We start from the raw sequence: 17,503 nt of genomic DNA, 5'->3' as shown, positions 1-17,503 counted from the left end.
CCAGCAACCTTTTGGTGCACAGGACAATGCTCAACCAAACTGAGTCACCCTAGCCGAGCTAGAAGTTTTATTAAGGAAAAGGGATTAGTGAAAGAAGCTGAAACTAAACTATACATAATAAGATCAAGTAAAATTAAAGTTATTGATTTTATAAAAGATAAATATATTTTTCCCATACATAGAAAACTGATCAAACAAATGTATAAGTTATCTTTGAAAGAAAACAAAACTCATAGCTGATTACTCAATACAAGAGAAAAGCAAATTTATACAGACATTGCTAAGCTGATATTCAAATCAGAGAAATGTATCAGAACCAGCTAATATTTAAAATTGTTATAGAGCTTAGATTTCCCAGGGCTAAACATAATACTAATACTTATTTTGAAAGGAGAAGAGTGATACAATGACAAAGTATTTGCTTCACCTGGGATTGATCTAAATCAGACAAGAAAGATGCTGGCACAGAGAAGTGACAGCTAAGAACCGCTCTACTCAACAGTATTAAAAAGAACGCAGAGAAGGAGCACTGCAGGTAAACTGAGTAACTGGCGAGTGCACACCCAGGGAATACGTGAGTAATCCTGTGACACACCACGAGAGAGGCTCCTGAGATGCAGAGCCGGGAGACAGCGGGAGGTTCTCTCCTCAACTGATTCCTCCTCCTCCCTCCTTTCAAGAGGCACCCACGTGCCAGTCACTCCACATTTACTAGAAAGTGGCTGCTAAAGGCAATATTTACTGTGAACAACCATTACAGCATTTAAAAGAAAATGTCCCCCTCACTTCCTTCTCAGCTATTTCAGAGGATCCCTATGATTAAGTTTCTATAAAATGAGTCCAGAGGAAGCTAGGCCAAGAGCAGGAATATCATGATCCATTGGAAAAGACCTGCTGGCAACAGAGAAAACACGGACACTCAGTAAAAACTGTCTATTCCATATGTCAGCACGTGGACAGGTGCTCTCTAGACCTCAGGCTTCTGGGGTGACATTATCCTGGAGCTTTGGAGCTGGCTCAAGGACCAGCCTTGACCTAAATAGCAAGCAGAGGTCACGTCTGCCTTCCTTTAAACAACTGCTTCTTTTTAAATAATTACTTTTACCAATTAAAAGATTAAGAATATAATAGCTTATTTCTTCTTTAAAGACATACTTGTTGAAATATTTTCTCAAAGGCTTTGTTCAAATTTAATATAAAGATTTCAAAATTATTCATAATTGAAATCATTCAATATTTAAAACATTAAAATAAACTGACTATCTGACATGAGAATTTTTACTATAGCTTTTAATTGCAAAATAATATTATAAAATATGTCCATCTTCTGGTTTATGAACCAAAACAAAACATCAAGGCAATACACAAATAGACTTTAATTAAAACACTAAGTGAATGTTAAATGAGTCAGTGATTTATTTATTTATTTATTTATTTTTTTAAATATATTTTACCGACCTTCCACAGAGAGGAAGGGAGAGAGACAGAGAGTCAGAAACATCGATCAGCTGCCTCCTGCACATCCCCCACTGGGGATGTGTCCGCAACCCAGGTACATGCCCCTGACCGGAATCGAACCCGGGACCCCCCAGTCCGCAGGCCGACGCTCCATCCACTGAGCCAAACCGGCCTCGGCGAGTCAGTGATTTATTAAACAACTTTCTTTCCTTAAAAGTAATTATTTTTAAATTAAAGTACACATATAAATACTATAGTGAAAAACAAATGTGATTCTAAAATAAATTTCATAGTCTAAAAAAAATCTAACTTGACTCAATGTTGCTGTTTTTCTGATTTGCACTGAGATCAAGATGAGCAGTATTACAAGTGAACCTTATCACAAAAGCCCAATCCAAACGCACAATAATGAAGCACTTTTCAGTTCAATTACTTTTAAGACAACTTTCATTTTTGCTAAACTGCTGGACACAGCACAGAGGGTGAAGTTGCTGGTATGCATGCACCAGATGGGACGCACAGTTCACCTGACTGCCTTCTGATGGGGGTTACCTGGCATATTTCTCAGGAGCTTCGCGTTACACATATGCCCCTTCCGTATGTCAGTGAGGATATATTCCATCCGCTTGGCCCGCCAAAGGAAGTTAAACACTCTTAGATAGTGGCTCATGCATTCTCGGGTGAACACCTAAAAAGAACAGCAGAAGACAGGCTGATAGTATTCTGTGACATAAGGATTCTCCCAGTACAGGTCTCAATAATTTTTTTCTTTTTTAACAAAAAAGCCAGAGCAGAGAACACACAATAACTCTAATAGATGCTAAGTAGTATGTAAGCAACTAATATAGTACATTTTAAGAAAGTATCATTATATAACAACGACATTGATTATTTACATGCTAAGCAGCCTGCCAAGTAAACTCACAATAATATGCCAATTTTACAGATGGGAAATAGAGACCTAAGCAAGGTCACACAGCTAGTAAATGGTCTAGTGAGATTTTTAAACCTGGCCTAACCCTCATCTAAAATGTGGAATCTTCACAGCAAGTCCAAATGCATAGCAGTGTTTTCTACCCCCACCCACCTGAAGGATAGGTGAGGGTGGTGAATCTCATGGAAGGAGGACCAAGAAGAATCTTCTCGTCTGAAAAGAGGCCTCCAGGTTATTTGAACACATGTACTTATTGCTTTTGAAGACAGTAGTTTCACAACCAGGGAGAATAAGCTCTGTGGGTAGGGATAGGGCCAGGCCTGCTTTCTATGCCGACCTCCCTCCTATAGTGGCCAGATTTAGCAAATAAAAACACAGAACACCCTGTTAAATTTGAATGTTAGATAAACCATAAATAATTTTCTAGTGTAAGTATGTCCCATGCATAAAGGTAACAGGGTTTTCTGCAGATTTCAGTCCAACACTTTTCTGACACACATGTGTGTGCAGCACCGACATGGGCACATTTTCATCCCTTTCTAATGCCTCCAGCACATTTAACATGACCTGATTTACAGAGAACCCATTTACATGTGTTACTGAAAGTAACTGGTCTGAGCAGGGCCTGGCACTCAGCAGCAGGTCAAGGCTGTGCACGCTCTTCTCCTAAAGTCTGCTTCTCATTCTTGTGCCCAGCTTTGTACGTTCACGCCCTTAGGCCTTGACTCACATTACTGCCCTATGACCTAGCCCAGTGATGGCGAACCTACGACACGCATGTCAGAGGTGACACACGAACTCATTTTTTTGGTTGATTTTTCTTTGTTAAATGGCATTTAAATATATAAAATAAATATCAAAAATATGAATCTTTGTTTTAATATGGTTGCAAATATCAAAAAATTTCTATATGTGACACAGCACCAGAGTTAAGTTAGGGTTTTTCAAAATGCTGACACGCCGAGCTCAAAAGGTTCGCCATCACTGACCTAGCCCATCATTCTCTTCTGCCCAAACCCCACCTGTGCCTCAAGGACAAAGGCCATACCTTTCCCGGTCTCACCATTTCCCCTCTTTAGACACCCGGAACATTTACTGCTTGACCCTTACAATTTTAGCACTTAATTATAGAATGTTTTACCTTGTCTTATTTGGTATATTCTTGGCACTTTTTACCTTTTACAAGGACTATCTGTTTATTCTTCTGTATGCTTTTCTGTGCCAGTATTTGGTAGGTGCTCAATACTAATGATTACATGTCTAAATAGGAGTGATTAGGAGCTGCTTTGAGAGACTCCAACACCAACTATGAATGTTTTAGAAATTACCCATTTTAATGTGCTGCTTACACTATTAATATTCTTGCAATTACTTAAATGAAGGGTGACCAAATTAAATAATTTTACAAATAAATTAAAGGATTCCTTGCTATACAAATAATATCTTACAGGGCTCCCTTAAGTACCAAACTTCCCGAGCACATTTAACATGACCTGATTTACAGAAATTCTGTTTAATAACAATTCATGTTCCACTGCATTTACACAGGGGAAAACATCCTTCACATTTTAGTTTTGCTAGGTATATATTTTTTCAGTTCATCGCCTATTTGTAAAATAAAGTTCAGATAAAAGTAAACAAATATGCTTCTGATACCTTATCTAATACTCTGGAGACCAATGACAGAAATAACTGGATTTTATCCTGCCCATTATCAAAAAGAGAAGATTAAAGATAATCTTTCCACATCCCTTTTCAGAGTTAATAAGAAGCTAAAATTATATGTTATATAAGACATAATTATATAGCTAATATAAGATATGTACCTATTATAACTAACTGTACAAAAATGACAATCTCAATTAATGAGAATAGAAAGGGAATAGATAATATGGTAATTTAATTTAATAGGGAAAAAGCAGAAAACCATACTCTCTCAAAATTTGACTCTAAGAGTATACTTTTAAATGCAATCGTGCTCTCTTACCTTTCCTGTAATTTCTGCATACCACTGCATAAAATTTAATCTGATAGTTAAAAATTATTTCAATTTCTAATATTAGTCTGAATACCTGCAGTTGTACAATAATATGACTATAGGTAAAGCATTTAGCTGAAAATATACTAACCCAGGACATAAACTAACCCTAAGACTGGAACGGCAAAGACCAGACATTCCAGGGATCATTTCCCATAAGATGTCTCTGGAAGACCTTGCTAATCAAATTATGAGACCCTTTTCTCCTTCCCAATTCAACCCACTGGAGTTGGTACCTATTGGCCATAGATAGGAATATATCCTTAATTTGTATTTTTAAATAAATATTATTATATAAACTTCCTTTAACTCTACTAGAGTTTTCAAAACTCTAAAAAAATTTTAAATATTGCACGCTTAATAGTGTATACACACGGTTTGCAATGCATGAACTTTGATACTCACTAGTAAGAGCTGCAATATTATGAAATAACCATTTCAGTTTTATAGACCATTTTCACTTTATCACTCAAGGCACTTATATTTTGTGAAGTAACTGATACAACTGTTTTTACTATGGTATCTTTTATACTATGAAAAAATATTTAATGTATACAATATTAACAAATTAGATAATATAAAAATTTCTAATTTAAATAATTTGTTAAAATATCCCATTTCAGATATTAAAATTATTTAAAACTGTTTAGGATATAAGTCAAATGTGAAAACATTTATTCCTATCCTTGGCCTGTTCCATGCCTCTCTAAAAAAATAACTGTGTTTAAAATATGGAGTTTGAAATTTATGATCAGTTGCAGAAACCTGTTTAACTACTGATTTATAGTTTTGGTCAAGGTATTTATCTTTTAAATATTTTACTAACTTAGCTTATTGTTTACTCTGCTAAGACAAGTTTGAATTCTTAAAATATGAAGACTGACCTTCAAAATGACCAAATTAGCATTTGCTAGGTAAAGATATCACTTTTAAACATGTATGTGTTGATAAACTAGAAAAATTGTTGTATGAGGTTGATAATAAAAAAATTAAAAATTAACTTGAATATGAGCAAAACTTAAATTTGCGAGCAGTTACGCATTTAAAATCTGGTAGATTTGATCTGGTAAAGTTTAAACATTAGTAGCTTATTTGTAAAAAGAACTGCACCAGTAGCTACCTTTCACAGTAGACATGATAGAGCCATTTGCCAGTGGCAAATCTGTTAACTTGGAAGTGAAAAGGGGGAGGGTATGGCTTTGATGAAAGTATTTTAGCAGCACGTGTGGCTTATACCTTGAGAGGCAGAACAGCCATGGAGTCAAAACTCTGCAAGAACCACTAAGGAGAAATTTTAGACCCAAAATATATTACTTCTAAACAGAATACTTTTCCCAATAATTAAAAAAATGAATGTCCTTTCTCAATATTTCAGATATAAAAATGGCTGAAATAAGTTTAAAGAGGTATCTCGGCCAAGGAGATTCCATGCCAGTCTGAATAAAGAAAGAATGAGCACTTAAGAAGGGGCATTTAAATTGCAGGCCCAAAAAAGGCAACTCTGCTGGTCAATCTTTCATGACCTGGTAACTGTTAAAAGAAACAGTACTTTCCTTTAAGCATGGTAAAAGCACTATGAACAATAGTGCTGCTATTTCCTCATCAGTTGAAATGAATACTAAATATCAAACTTTATCTAAATAAAAATACAACTTCCCTAAAATACATTTTATAGTTCCTTTCAAGTTATCCTAAATTAGTTACTACAGTCTAAGAATAATGGAACAAAATGAATATCCATTTATTAAATACTTGCTGAAACCTGTGATGGAACAACTGATATTTTTAAGAATTCTTAAAATAATACACCATTTCAGCACTCATTAATGGTTATTTAAAACACACACACAATTTGGGCTTAAATATTCATTCACTTGAGTATATCGTAGATGTCAAGTGATCAGTTTAATTAGAAGTTCTTATAGAAGAAAGTCAATTCTAAAACAGCAAAATGCTTAGCAAGCTAAATAGCTGTGACTATTATAAAAATACCCAGAATGATCTTACAGTTGCAATCGGTCCATCAACATGGTAGTCCAGGCTGAAGACATCCCACCCAGTGTCACCTGGAGACACCTAAGAGCAAAAACAAACAACTGCAGGACTTGCCACCAGTGTTAAGCTTAATGCCAAAGAACTTGTCAAATCCTCAAAGTAAAGGTAATAAAATAAAACCCAATTTTTAAAAACTGCTCAACAGTTTTGAGTGTTAGCTGCATGACAGCAGAGAACTGCATTTCTTTGTACCTCCTGGATCCTCAGCATTTAGACAATGACAGGTGCACAGTAGGTGCTCTACAAATATTTTTGGAATGAATGGAATATTTTTAAATGAATATATAAAATGTATTTAAAATTCATCACCATTTCTTTATGACAAAACCTACTGCCTTATATGTTCCAAATCCTTAAAAATCAATATATTTTTAAAAACCCAACAGGTCCTGCTAATGGTCCTTTACCATAGCTAAGCAAACAGTATCTGATGTTTATGATACTCATTTCCCTAAGAAATGTTATCTTCTATCAAACTAAAACTAAAAACATTTTTTAAAGTATATTTTTATTGATTTCAGAGAGAAAGGGAGAGGGAGAGAGAGACAGAAACATCAATGATGAGAATCATTCATCGGCTGCCTCCTGCATGTCCCCCACTGGTATTGAGCCTGCAACCTGGGCATGTGCCCTGACCGGGAATCAAACCGTGACCTCCTGGTTCATAGGTTGATGCTCAACTACTGAGCCATGCCGGCTGGGCTAAAAACATCTATTTTTGATAAATATTATTATTATAATTCTACCTCATCACTGTGCCACCTATCAACGTTACCATTAACAGTACCTCAATTTACTGGGCATCCATGACGGCCACCAAGCACCGTGATAAGTGTTGCATGTTCTCTGCCCAAGAGCCCTTTGTAAGGTGAGAACTGAAACCTAGTGTGGTGTAGACAGGCAGTGACTTGTCTAAGATGACGCCATAACAGACGACATAGTGGGGATTCAAACTCAGGTTGCCCAGTCTTTCAGTAATGGCTCTTCCCCACTAGACTAGCCGCGCCTTAAACAACATGGAAAACATCAGGGGAAAGGTGCTGGTCGGGGAGAGCTCACTGCTTTGTGCGGATTATACAGAACCTGGAGCTACAGTACCTCCAGCAGCCTCACATCCAGTCTTTTGAGGATCTCAGGACTGTCAAACTGGGCGTTGGTGGCTCTGACAGCAGTTTCGAGAATTCCAGTCAAATTGTGTTGATACAAAGTCGTAGCTGGACGGACAAGTTCTGGTCTTAACAGATTTTTTAAAAAGAAAAAGAAAATGTTACTTGAATTCTTAATGAGCTGTGTAGAAACTTAAAATTATAAAAAGAGTTCAAGTTATAAAAACTAAAGACAAATGGAACCAATATGACATGGTAACAAAACTTTTCCAGAATTAACTGTAAATAGGATTTCAACAAGTATTGGGGGAAATAAAGTATTTCCTTAAAATTTCAAAAAAAAATTAATTTTTATTCAGCTTAAATGAAAAATATTTAAAAGTGCCATCCATGTTAACAAATAAAGTTTTCCAACTAGAGGCTGGCCAATAGTAGCATGAACTAGTGTAAAATTTCCTACATGGGTCCACTGGGAGGAAGATTCTTCATTAAATCAAAACAATCAGATAAAGGTGGGTGTCACGATTCTAAAGGCTAAAAACTACTGCATCATCAGTAAACATTCGTGAAAGGGTATTAATATCTCAGTTTCCAAATATGAAACTGTGACCAAGAGCTGACCAAGTTAAGAATGCAGCCTATCATCCCCACATGTGCATATAACCCTATCCACTGCAGGCCTTCACGGCACTAAAAGACCAGGCAGGACAGGTGAAAAGGGGCCTTAGTTTCACTCAAATAAATCTGAGGCAAGCGAGACATTGATGGCATTCCCCTTTAAAACTAGACTTAAAACATGCTGTTGAGAAGAAATAAATTTTTCATTTAATACCAAAAATGAGATGCTCTAAATCAAGGGTGGGGAACCTTTTTTCTGCCAAGGGCCATTTGGATATTCATAACATCATTTTTGTGGGTCACACAAAATTACCAACTTAAAAGTTAGCCTGCTATATTTGGTCAAACATTTAACTAGCTCTCCCCTAATGCCTTGGCAGGGCCAGACCAAATGATTTTGCAGGCCTTATATAGCCCTTGGGCCAGACGTTCCCCACCCGTTCTAAATATTAAAACCTACCATAGTTTTAATATGTTAATCAGCTAAGTGATCTGATCTGTATTACTGCCATCCTCTAAATGTTGCTTTAACTTTAAACTGTAAGAAACGCCTTGCTAATCTCTACCTCTATGTCAACCTGCACATCTACACCAATGGGTCTGCTCATCCCACATCCTCACATGTACTCCCATTTTACCCTTCTGGCATTTAAAGAACATTTCCCCTTAAAACACTCATCACCACTCACCCTTCCAACAGGCAGTGGCCTCATGACCGGTATTTAACTAACAAGCAACCCCTTCTCTACTTACAGTGCAGACATGCTATTTGAGTAAGTATAATCACAAAGAGTTTATGTTTAGCAGATAATCAACTCTTTCATGAGCTAATCAATCAAACATTACCCATGAGCATGCAGGTCAGTTATTGTCATATATGCCCCCAAAATCTAGATTATTTTTTATAATTAGACTGATTTCTAGTTAGAGGTGGGGCAACAGGAGCTTATGTGACTGAAATAGGGGTTCTCACATAGCAGCATCACCTTCAGCTGGGCCCTTGTTAGAAATGCACGTTTTTGGGCTCTACCCCAAATCTTAGAACCAGACTCTATAAGTGGGTCCAGCGATCCATTTCAACAAGCCCCTTAAGGGATTCTGAAACAACTGCTTGATTAGCACAGATATGATTGAGAAGTAACATACTTTTTTAAGTGTCCTAAAGGGAACACCAAAAAAATAATAGTAATTTCCATTCTTACATGCCTGGGAAAATCACTAGTCCCATGCTGTGGCCCACACGCGCATGCTCACTCTCACCAGTGCTGCCTGGGAGCCCCGGCTTGCATCCGGAGGGTCTAATTGTCTACTCTAGAGCCAGGAGCATGACGGGCTCTGGTACAGAGCTGTCTGCATCTCGATGGACAGAGGGGAAGGGCACATTTAATTAATGGAACAAAACAAAAAGAGTAGTAATCGCTGTTTTTCTGAGTTACTTTTAGAACAAGAAGCAATTTAAACTAAAAAGTTCAGTCTTAAAATACATTTTCTTGTTACGACTACTTTCAAAGTTAAGCAAAGCCAATTGTGACTATGCTGTGCTCCTCATACACTAGACTGCCAGGGCCACAGTGTTCGTGAAGTGCACAGGCTTCTCCTGAGACAAAGCACAGAACAAGCAAAAATAAGGACACTTTCACACGACAATGTGACAATTTTCTTTTCCCGATTTTATCTTACCATATGTTGTATAGAAATTCAACAAATTTCCCTCTAATGTCATTTATTCTTTAAACAAAAATTGTACGACTCTTATCATGTTGAAATCTACTGTATATTTATGAAAATCAAAATGGTTTTCATACTTGAGCAAATCCATTAAGTGCCTTATGAAGTCTCCTTGACCGAGAAGCAAGTACCGCCTCATGGCCTGCATGTGGTCCAGCAAGCTATACTTTTTATTGAGAACATCCAATAGGTATTTGCTGGTCTCAAAATAAGCCGCGTCGATTTTCCCCTGAAATGCATTTTCCAAATCTGTGAATAAGTCTGCAGCTGTAAAGAACAAAAGGAAAAGTACACATACATACGTAATTTGTATTTTAACAAAGGAAAAACTGAAGGCACACACACGTACAAGTCATTGCCAATGCCTGCAAATGGCATTGGTGGCAGCCCAAACAGGTCATGGGCTGGGAGGCAAACTAGAGTCCAGAGCCCAAGAAACTGAAAATACTGATGTCTGGCTGGATTTACAGCAGACATTTGCATTGTGACCTACAGGAGGACCCCTAACAGCACCGTTCATCACAGATTTTTGAAAAAGTTCAAATTACCTTTTACAATGGAACTAACTCAAAAATCTCACTTTGTTGAAAAGTGCAAAGAGAACAGGGCGGGTCAAAGTTGAATCACCTACACATGCCTATAAGACATTTCAAAACTAGTCTGAAGAATAAACAGAATGGCACATGTAATGAGCTTTGTGGATTGTGCAACTCAGTGTAAAGGTTAGGTGCTGTTGTCATAAAGCCATTATCAGAGAGTAAACTAAGGAAAGATCTGAAGATTTTCCAGGGGACATGTAATAAGAGCAGATAGTCACCAACAAAGAAGCCTAACTGCAAGCAGTAATGTAAAAAACAACAACAACAAACAAAAACCCATCATTTCCACAGTTTTAAATTGAAAAGAAATCACAGGTAAAGATTAACAATGCTTTTTAATGCTAATTTTTATCACAAAACCATTTATATCTATATACTTACTTTTATATAAAAACTATAATTAACACTTGAGCTAGCAAATAATCCCAATGTCAAGAAACAATCTAAGATTCAAAAAAGGTAGAACAGCCCTGACCAGTTTGGCTCAGTGGCTAGAGCGTCGGCCTGTGGACTGAAGAGTCCCAGGTTCGATTCCGGTCAAGGGCATGTACCTTGGTTGCGGGCACATCCCCAGTAGGGGGTGTGCAGGAGGCAGCTGATTGATGTTTCTCTCTCATGGATGTTTCTAACTCTCTATCCCTCTCCCTTCCTCTCTGTAAAAAATCAATAAAATATATTTAAAAAATAAAAAGGTAGAACACTACTTTTCAAAGTTAAACAAGAAGAGGCAAGGTCTGCAGAGTCCAGGTTAAGTCTCCCTTACTACCTGTTATCAATTTGGAAATATCAGAAGACTTTAGAATTGTTTTTATTTTTTCTTCAAAATAATAGACCCATTAAGAAGAACCTATTTTAGGAAGCATGGAACAGAGTGCAAAACCTCGGAGGGAAGGCAGGGGAGGGTGGTTGGGTGGGAGGCAAACCACCAACGACCTTGTATGCATATATACATAAACCATGGACACACATAATAGGGTGGTGAAAGCCTGGGGTGGGGGTGCTGAAGGGGGTTAATGGGGGGGGGAGGGGGACATATGTAATACTTTCAACAACAATTACTAAAAAAAAGAGAGAGAGAGAGAAAAAACAAAAGAAAAATACAAACATACAATAGACTATTACACATCCATTAAAAAGAGTAGGATAGATTTTTATGTGCAATGTGGAACAAACTACAAGCTATACAATTCAATGAGAAAATTCAAAGTACATTAGGCTTCCATGTGTGCATATATGTAAATATATATAAGTATGTGCTAGAAATAGGGAACTATAAACATAAAAATTTGTATAGGCAAATATTTCTAAATGGATGCATAATAAATTGGAAAGAGAGAGAGAGAAAAAAAGGGACTTATTTTAGCTTTGCCACTATTCCAATTACACATTAATATGGGAAAAGCAGGGTGCCCACACTGAGGAAAACATACCCTATTTTCTGTAGAAGGGGAAGTATGATGATGCAATAACATGAGGACACTACTCAGTGAGCTGTGTACCTAGTTTATGGAGAAAGTGAATATTTCTGTTGATCTATGTAGTTTTAAAAATCCAGATGTTTTCTCCCAGAAATGTTTTTCCTATACCATGTTTGAATCATTAAAGATTTTCATTACAAAGAAAAAGTTTAAAAGTTTTAGCCCAAAGTGGCCTAGCAGAAGACATACCATCCAGAGCTTCCCTGTACATTCTTATTCCTTAACTAGAGGCCCAATGCATGAAATTCATGCACTCAGGGGGAGGAGGGCCCCTCAGCCTGGCCTGTGCCCTCTCACAGTTCGGGAGCCCTCAGGGAATGTTCGACTGCCTCGGAGGCAGGAGAGGTTCCCACCACCGCTGCTGCGCTCGCCAGCCGTGAGCCTGACTTCTGGCCGAGTGGTGCCCTCCTGAGTTGAGCGGGATCAGGCTGAAACCCAAGGAGTCTCTTATTGCGCGAGGGGGCAGACCAGGCCGAGGGAACCCATCAGTGCACGATCCGGGGCCGGGGAGGGACGTGGGAGGTTGGCCAGCTGGGGAGGGACCGCAGGAGGGCTCCAAGGTGTGTCCAACCCATCTCACTCAGTCCCGACTGGCCGGACCCCAGCAGTAAGCTAATTTACCGGTTGGAGTGTCTGCCCCACGGTGGTCAGTGCACATCATAGTGAGCAGTTGAGCGGCCTTAGCATATCATTAGCATATTACGCTTTGGTTAGTTGAATGGACAACCGGACACTTAGCATATTAGGCTTATATTATATAGGATGATTCAGGTATATCTTATGCTTCCATTTGTAGAAGTTTACATTTTCAATACATTCTGAAAGTCTGCCCTAGTGAGTTCTCTAAGATACTGAAAATCACACTGGACTAACAAGTACATGAATTGATGTTCAACATGACTCATCATCAAGAAAAGGCAAATTAAACCACAATGAGATACCACTTCACACCTGTTAAAATGGCTGTTATCAAAAAGACACGAAGTAACAAATGTTGGTGAAGATGTGGAGAAAAGGGAATCCTTGTACACTATTGGTGGAAATGTAAGTTAATTCAGTCACTATGGAAAACAGTATGGAGGTTCCTCAAAAAAAAAAAAAAAAGAACTACCATATGATATATTAATTCCATGTCTGGATATTTATCCAAAGGCATTGAAATCAGAATCTCAAAGAGATACCTACACTCCCATATTCACTGCAACCTTATTTACAATAGCCAAGGTATTTACAATTACAACTTAAATATCCATTGACAGATGAATGGGTAGAGAAAATGTAATATATAGATATAATGGAATATTGTTTAGCCTTAAAAAGGCAATTGCCATTTGTGATATAGTTGGACCTGAAGGACATTATGCTAAGTGAAATAAGCCAAACACAGAAAGACAAATACTGTACAATATCACTTATATGTAAAATCTGAAATAGTTAAACTCAAAGAAGCAAACAGTAGCACAGTGGTTACAAGATCTGGTGACCTATATAGCAAGTCTATACAGTGATCTATATGGTGTCTACAACTAAGAATATTATTCTCTACTGTATTATATACTTAAAACACTTTATCTGTACATCTCAATTCATTTATCACTTTCTTCCTTTTATTTATTACTTTACTGCACACCTTTTTTTTTAATTTCTCAACTTTTTAATGGCCTCCTGCCCCCTCCCCCAAGGGGTACCCCAATTCTGCTGCCTTTAGTGCCTTAGAACTTTGGTGTCATTGACCTCAGACACCATTTTTCCATCCACAATCCTGTAGGTGACGATCTTTTGGATAGACTGTATAGAGTTGCTGTTGTCTAGGATGTCACCCAGATGCAGGCATTGTCCACAGAACTTGCAAAGATCTGAGCCCTCAGGTCCTCCACGGTCTTGAAATAATGCTCCAGTCTCTGACCTGGGTCCCTCGTTCTCAAGGTGTTACTGGATTTTGCTCTGCAGTCTCCAACTGTCAGCCTCCAGGCCTCTCACCTTCTCCAGGTAGGAGGCCAGGTGGTCACTCAGGCATTTCATAACCTCCTTCTTGCTCTGGATGCCCCTGATGCCTGCCAGACCCCCAGCTATCCCTGCAGCCAGGCCCTAGGACCCCCAATTGTCCCACACGCTGGTGGAGTGAGACACAGAGATCTGGGAGCCCAAGTCCCCGGCACTTGCATAGATGCTGAACCCTCTGCTGGCTGGCTGGGCCCAGTGGCTGAACAACTGCATGGAGCCCAGGGTCCGGCAGTTTGTGGAGAAGCTGGAGCGACTGCTGAAGCTCATGTTGTTAAGGGAGGAAGGCAAGAAAACGAGACTCAGGTTCAAGCAGCCTCTATTACTCATTTAGATTATAAGCTAATGAAAGGCACAGCCATGGAGAATTCATATTATTTCCCCTATAGTTACCACAATGTCATATGAAAAGTAAACTTGAATGAACCAAGATGACAATCTAAATAGCAAATATAGACAAGACACAAAATACCATAAAATTGTTGAGGCTGAGGCAGGCAGCAAATGGAAAAAATAGAAAATAGCAGTGAATGAGGAATAACCATAAGTCATTTAATGCAGGCAGAAAGATACTTAGCATTTTCAATACAATAAACACTTGTAAATCCTTGCTGATTTCTGGACAAGCCTCTGAGTTTCAAAGTGTGGCTAGCATTAGCAACATTCTTTCCTTTATGTTCTTATTTTGGCATACTGTCACTACATAAAAAAAGCAATACATGCCCGGCTGGAGTGGCTCAGTTGACTGATGTCCTGTGCACCGAAAGGCTGCCCGTTCAACTGTCAATCATGGCACATTTCTAGGTTGCAGGGCCGATCCCCAATTAAAGGCAACTGATGAGTGTTTCTCAATATTTCTTTCTCAAATCGATGGTTTTTCCCTCCCTCCCTCCCTCTCTCTCTCCTCCTCCCTCCTATTCCCCCCCTCTCTCTCCCTTCCCTCTCTAAGCATGCCCTCTGGTGAGGATTAAAAAATAATAAGAGTAAAACAGTTTACACCTATTCCACCACTTATTGTTTAACCATATAAAAAGGCGAGCAACATTTAAATAGTAATAAACATTTTATACACATTATACCTGTATTAAAGTATTTTTAGATAATAATTTAGAAAATGTGTTAGTCCTGTTGAACGAAAAGTACTTCAAGCAATATATATTATCGTTATCACCATCATCACCACCGCCATCATCACAGTCCCACCACCATCACCACAACGACCATCATCCTACCATCTTGGGGTGACTCTGCAGACTTGGTCACAGCTATCATCTTTGTAGTGGGTGTCTGGTCATGACAAACCTGGTGCAGGAAATTTATTGATTTTCCTATCAAAAGAACCTAAAAAAAGAAAATATCCTAGAGTCACCTTTATATAAAATTAAAATGGTCAATCATCCAACTATAACAAATATTCATAAGAAACAAATTAACTGATTAAAAATTAAATAACAAGAACATGTGGGATGGTATGAAGTGAATTCTAGGAACTGAAAAGATGTTATTAACAAACACATATTAATATGTTGATGTATCCAATTAATATATACTTCGCCTCAAGAATGCTAATCCTAATCTAATGAACAAAATAAACTGATGAACAAAATAGATCCAGAGACATATAGAAACATGGAACAGACTGATGAATCTCAGAGGGAAGGCTGAGGTGGGTGGGTGGGGAGAGATTAGCCAAAGAACTTATATGCATATATGCATAATCCATGAACCCAGATAATAGTGTGATGAAGTCCTGGCATCTGTAATACTTTCACCAATAAAGATAAAAAATTTTTAAAAAAGAATGCTAATCCTAAAATGCAACAAAATTTTAACTGAAGATTAATTTTGTCACATGATCCAGGTTGAGATAGCATTAAAATATCAAAATCCCAAAAATCTCTTCTAATCCTACCTTCCTAGATTGATCCATCGTAATAAATGAAGGAATCATCGACTTCCTTAAAGTATACTTGTCATGCCACAGTCGATCTGTTTTAACTGTAGGATCTGATGCTACAAAAAACTGAAAACAAAGAGGCATTGAAACATTAATAAGCTATATGCATGGCAAAATATTACCTAACAGCAATATCGAAGAATGTTATTCTAGAAAGCAAAGTTCTCTAGATACAGGGAAACTTACCGTTTATATACTAAAATTTGTTTTAAAAAGCGTTTGAGAGATCCCTCCAAATGAAATCACATATTTCCCAGACTTTTAAAACCAAAGTATAAGGAGAACAAGTTAAGCTCTTTCTTGAAGACTCATGGTTTTCATTATGAATATCAATTACGGCCTCTACCATGTATCAGCAAAGATCTAAGTATGAAGACTACCGAATCTGCTTCGGACCTTAGTAAAAACATACCGACTTCTAGAGCTGTTTGAATATTCAATTCATGCCTGCTTCATAGTTTTCCGTCTGTTACTTCCATCTACTCAGCTGTGTCTCCTTCTACCAGTGTGCCAGCCCTCTGTGGCTCTCTCGCAGAGCCCGGAGTCAGGAACAAGAGGTGCCTAGGCTAACATACTCTGCTCAGACTGTCGGCTACAAGCCGACCATGACATAGGGGAATGGCCAGCACCAGTGTACCTAATGGCACAACAGGAAGTGACTTTCTCCTGTAGCTCTGCCCAAGAACCACCCATGCTCAGAAGCTTGTCCCCTGTCTACTACGCTTCTCACATTTGCTTCCCCCACCAACCAGCCTGATAGCTGACATCAGAAAAAACAAGGAATGATAAGGAGAAAACTAAATTGCTATTGTTTCCAGTTCGCTTGCTATTCCAATGAGGCCATTCTCATTTTTTAGTCATATATACTAATAGACTTGTGCTTTTATTTCTATAAACTCAATTTCTAATAGCAGAACTGGTGAGTCAAATATTTACTTTTTTATGCCAATTTCTCTTCCAAATAGCTGTGTCGATTAATATTCCTACCAGCAGGATACTCGATATTCTGCATCCTTGCTCATTTAGATTTTGCCAGTCAGTTAAGCAAAACCATGGTTGCTTATACTGCAATTTTACTGACAACAAAGCGAGTTGGGCATGTTTCACAATGCTGATTGCCATTTGCTTTTCTTCTCTTGTGAACTCTTTTTAGATCCTTGACCTATTGCAGTGATGGCGAACCTTTTGAGCTCGGCGTGTCAGCATTTTGAAAAACCCTAACTTAATTCTGGTGCTGTGTCACATATAGAAATTTTTTGATTATTTGCAACCATAGTAAAACAAAGATTTATATTTTTGATATTTATTTTATATATTTAAATGCCATTTAACAAAGAAAAATCAACCAAAAAAATGAGTTCACGTGTCCCCTCAGACACGCATGTCATAGGTTCGCCATCACTATTGTCTTTTTCTTAGCAACAGACTGTTATATTAGGTATGGTGAGCGTTTGTGAATCATTAAGTATTACAAATTTAATTTTTCCAAGTTAATTATTTGCCACTGTTTATGTTTTGTTCTACTTTTGTG

The 17,503-nt window shown here is 37.9% G+C and overlaps 1 protein-coding gene across 9 annotated transcripts in view; it reads right to left on the bottom strand.

The window, feature by feature from the left end:
- The window catches only part of TUBGCP3 (tubulin gamma complex associated protein 3), an 82,477-nt gene that overhangs the window by 14,145 nt on the left and 50,829 nt on the right, over positions 1–17,503 (bottom strand). For 8 of the 9 annotated variants that reach the window (XM_023752450.1, XM_023752453.1, XM_023752454.1 and 5 more), the window contains 6 exons: positions 15,928–16,038; positions 15,248–15,356; positions 10,015–10,204; positions 7,584–7,719; positions 6,438–6,506; positions 2,011–2,146 (listed from right to left, as the gene is read on the bottom strand). In XM_023752450.1, coding sequence (XP_023608218.1) covers positions 2,011–2,146; positions 6,438–6,506; positions 7,584–7,719; positions 10,015–10,204; positions 15,248–15,356; positions 15,928–16,038 — 751 coding nt within the window. The remainder of the gene's footprint in view (positions 1–2,010; positions 2,147–6,437; positions 6,507–7,583; positions 7,720–10,014; positions 10,205–15,247; positions 15,357–15,927; positions 16,039–17,503) is intronic. The other variant, XM_023752451.1, reaches the window with a different exon arrangement.

This window comes from Myotis lucifugus, unplaced genomic scaffold (assembly GCF_000147115.1).
Source record: "Myotis lucifugus unplaced genomic scaffold, Myoluc2.0 scaffold_33, whole genome shotgun sequence".
Taxonomy (NCBI): Eukaryota; Metazoa; Chordata; class Mammalia; order Chiroptera; family Vespertilionidae; genus Myotis; species Myotis lucifugus.
The sequence above is the reverse complement of the archived record's forward strand: the minus strand, read 5'-3'. Positions and strand labels throughout refer to the sequence as shown.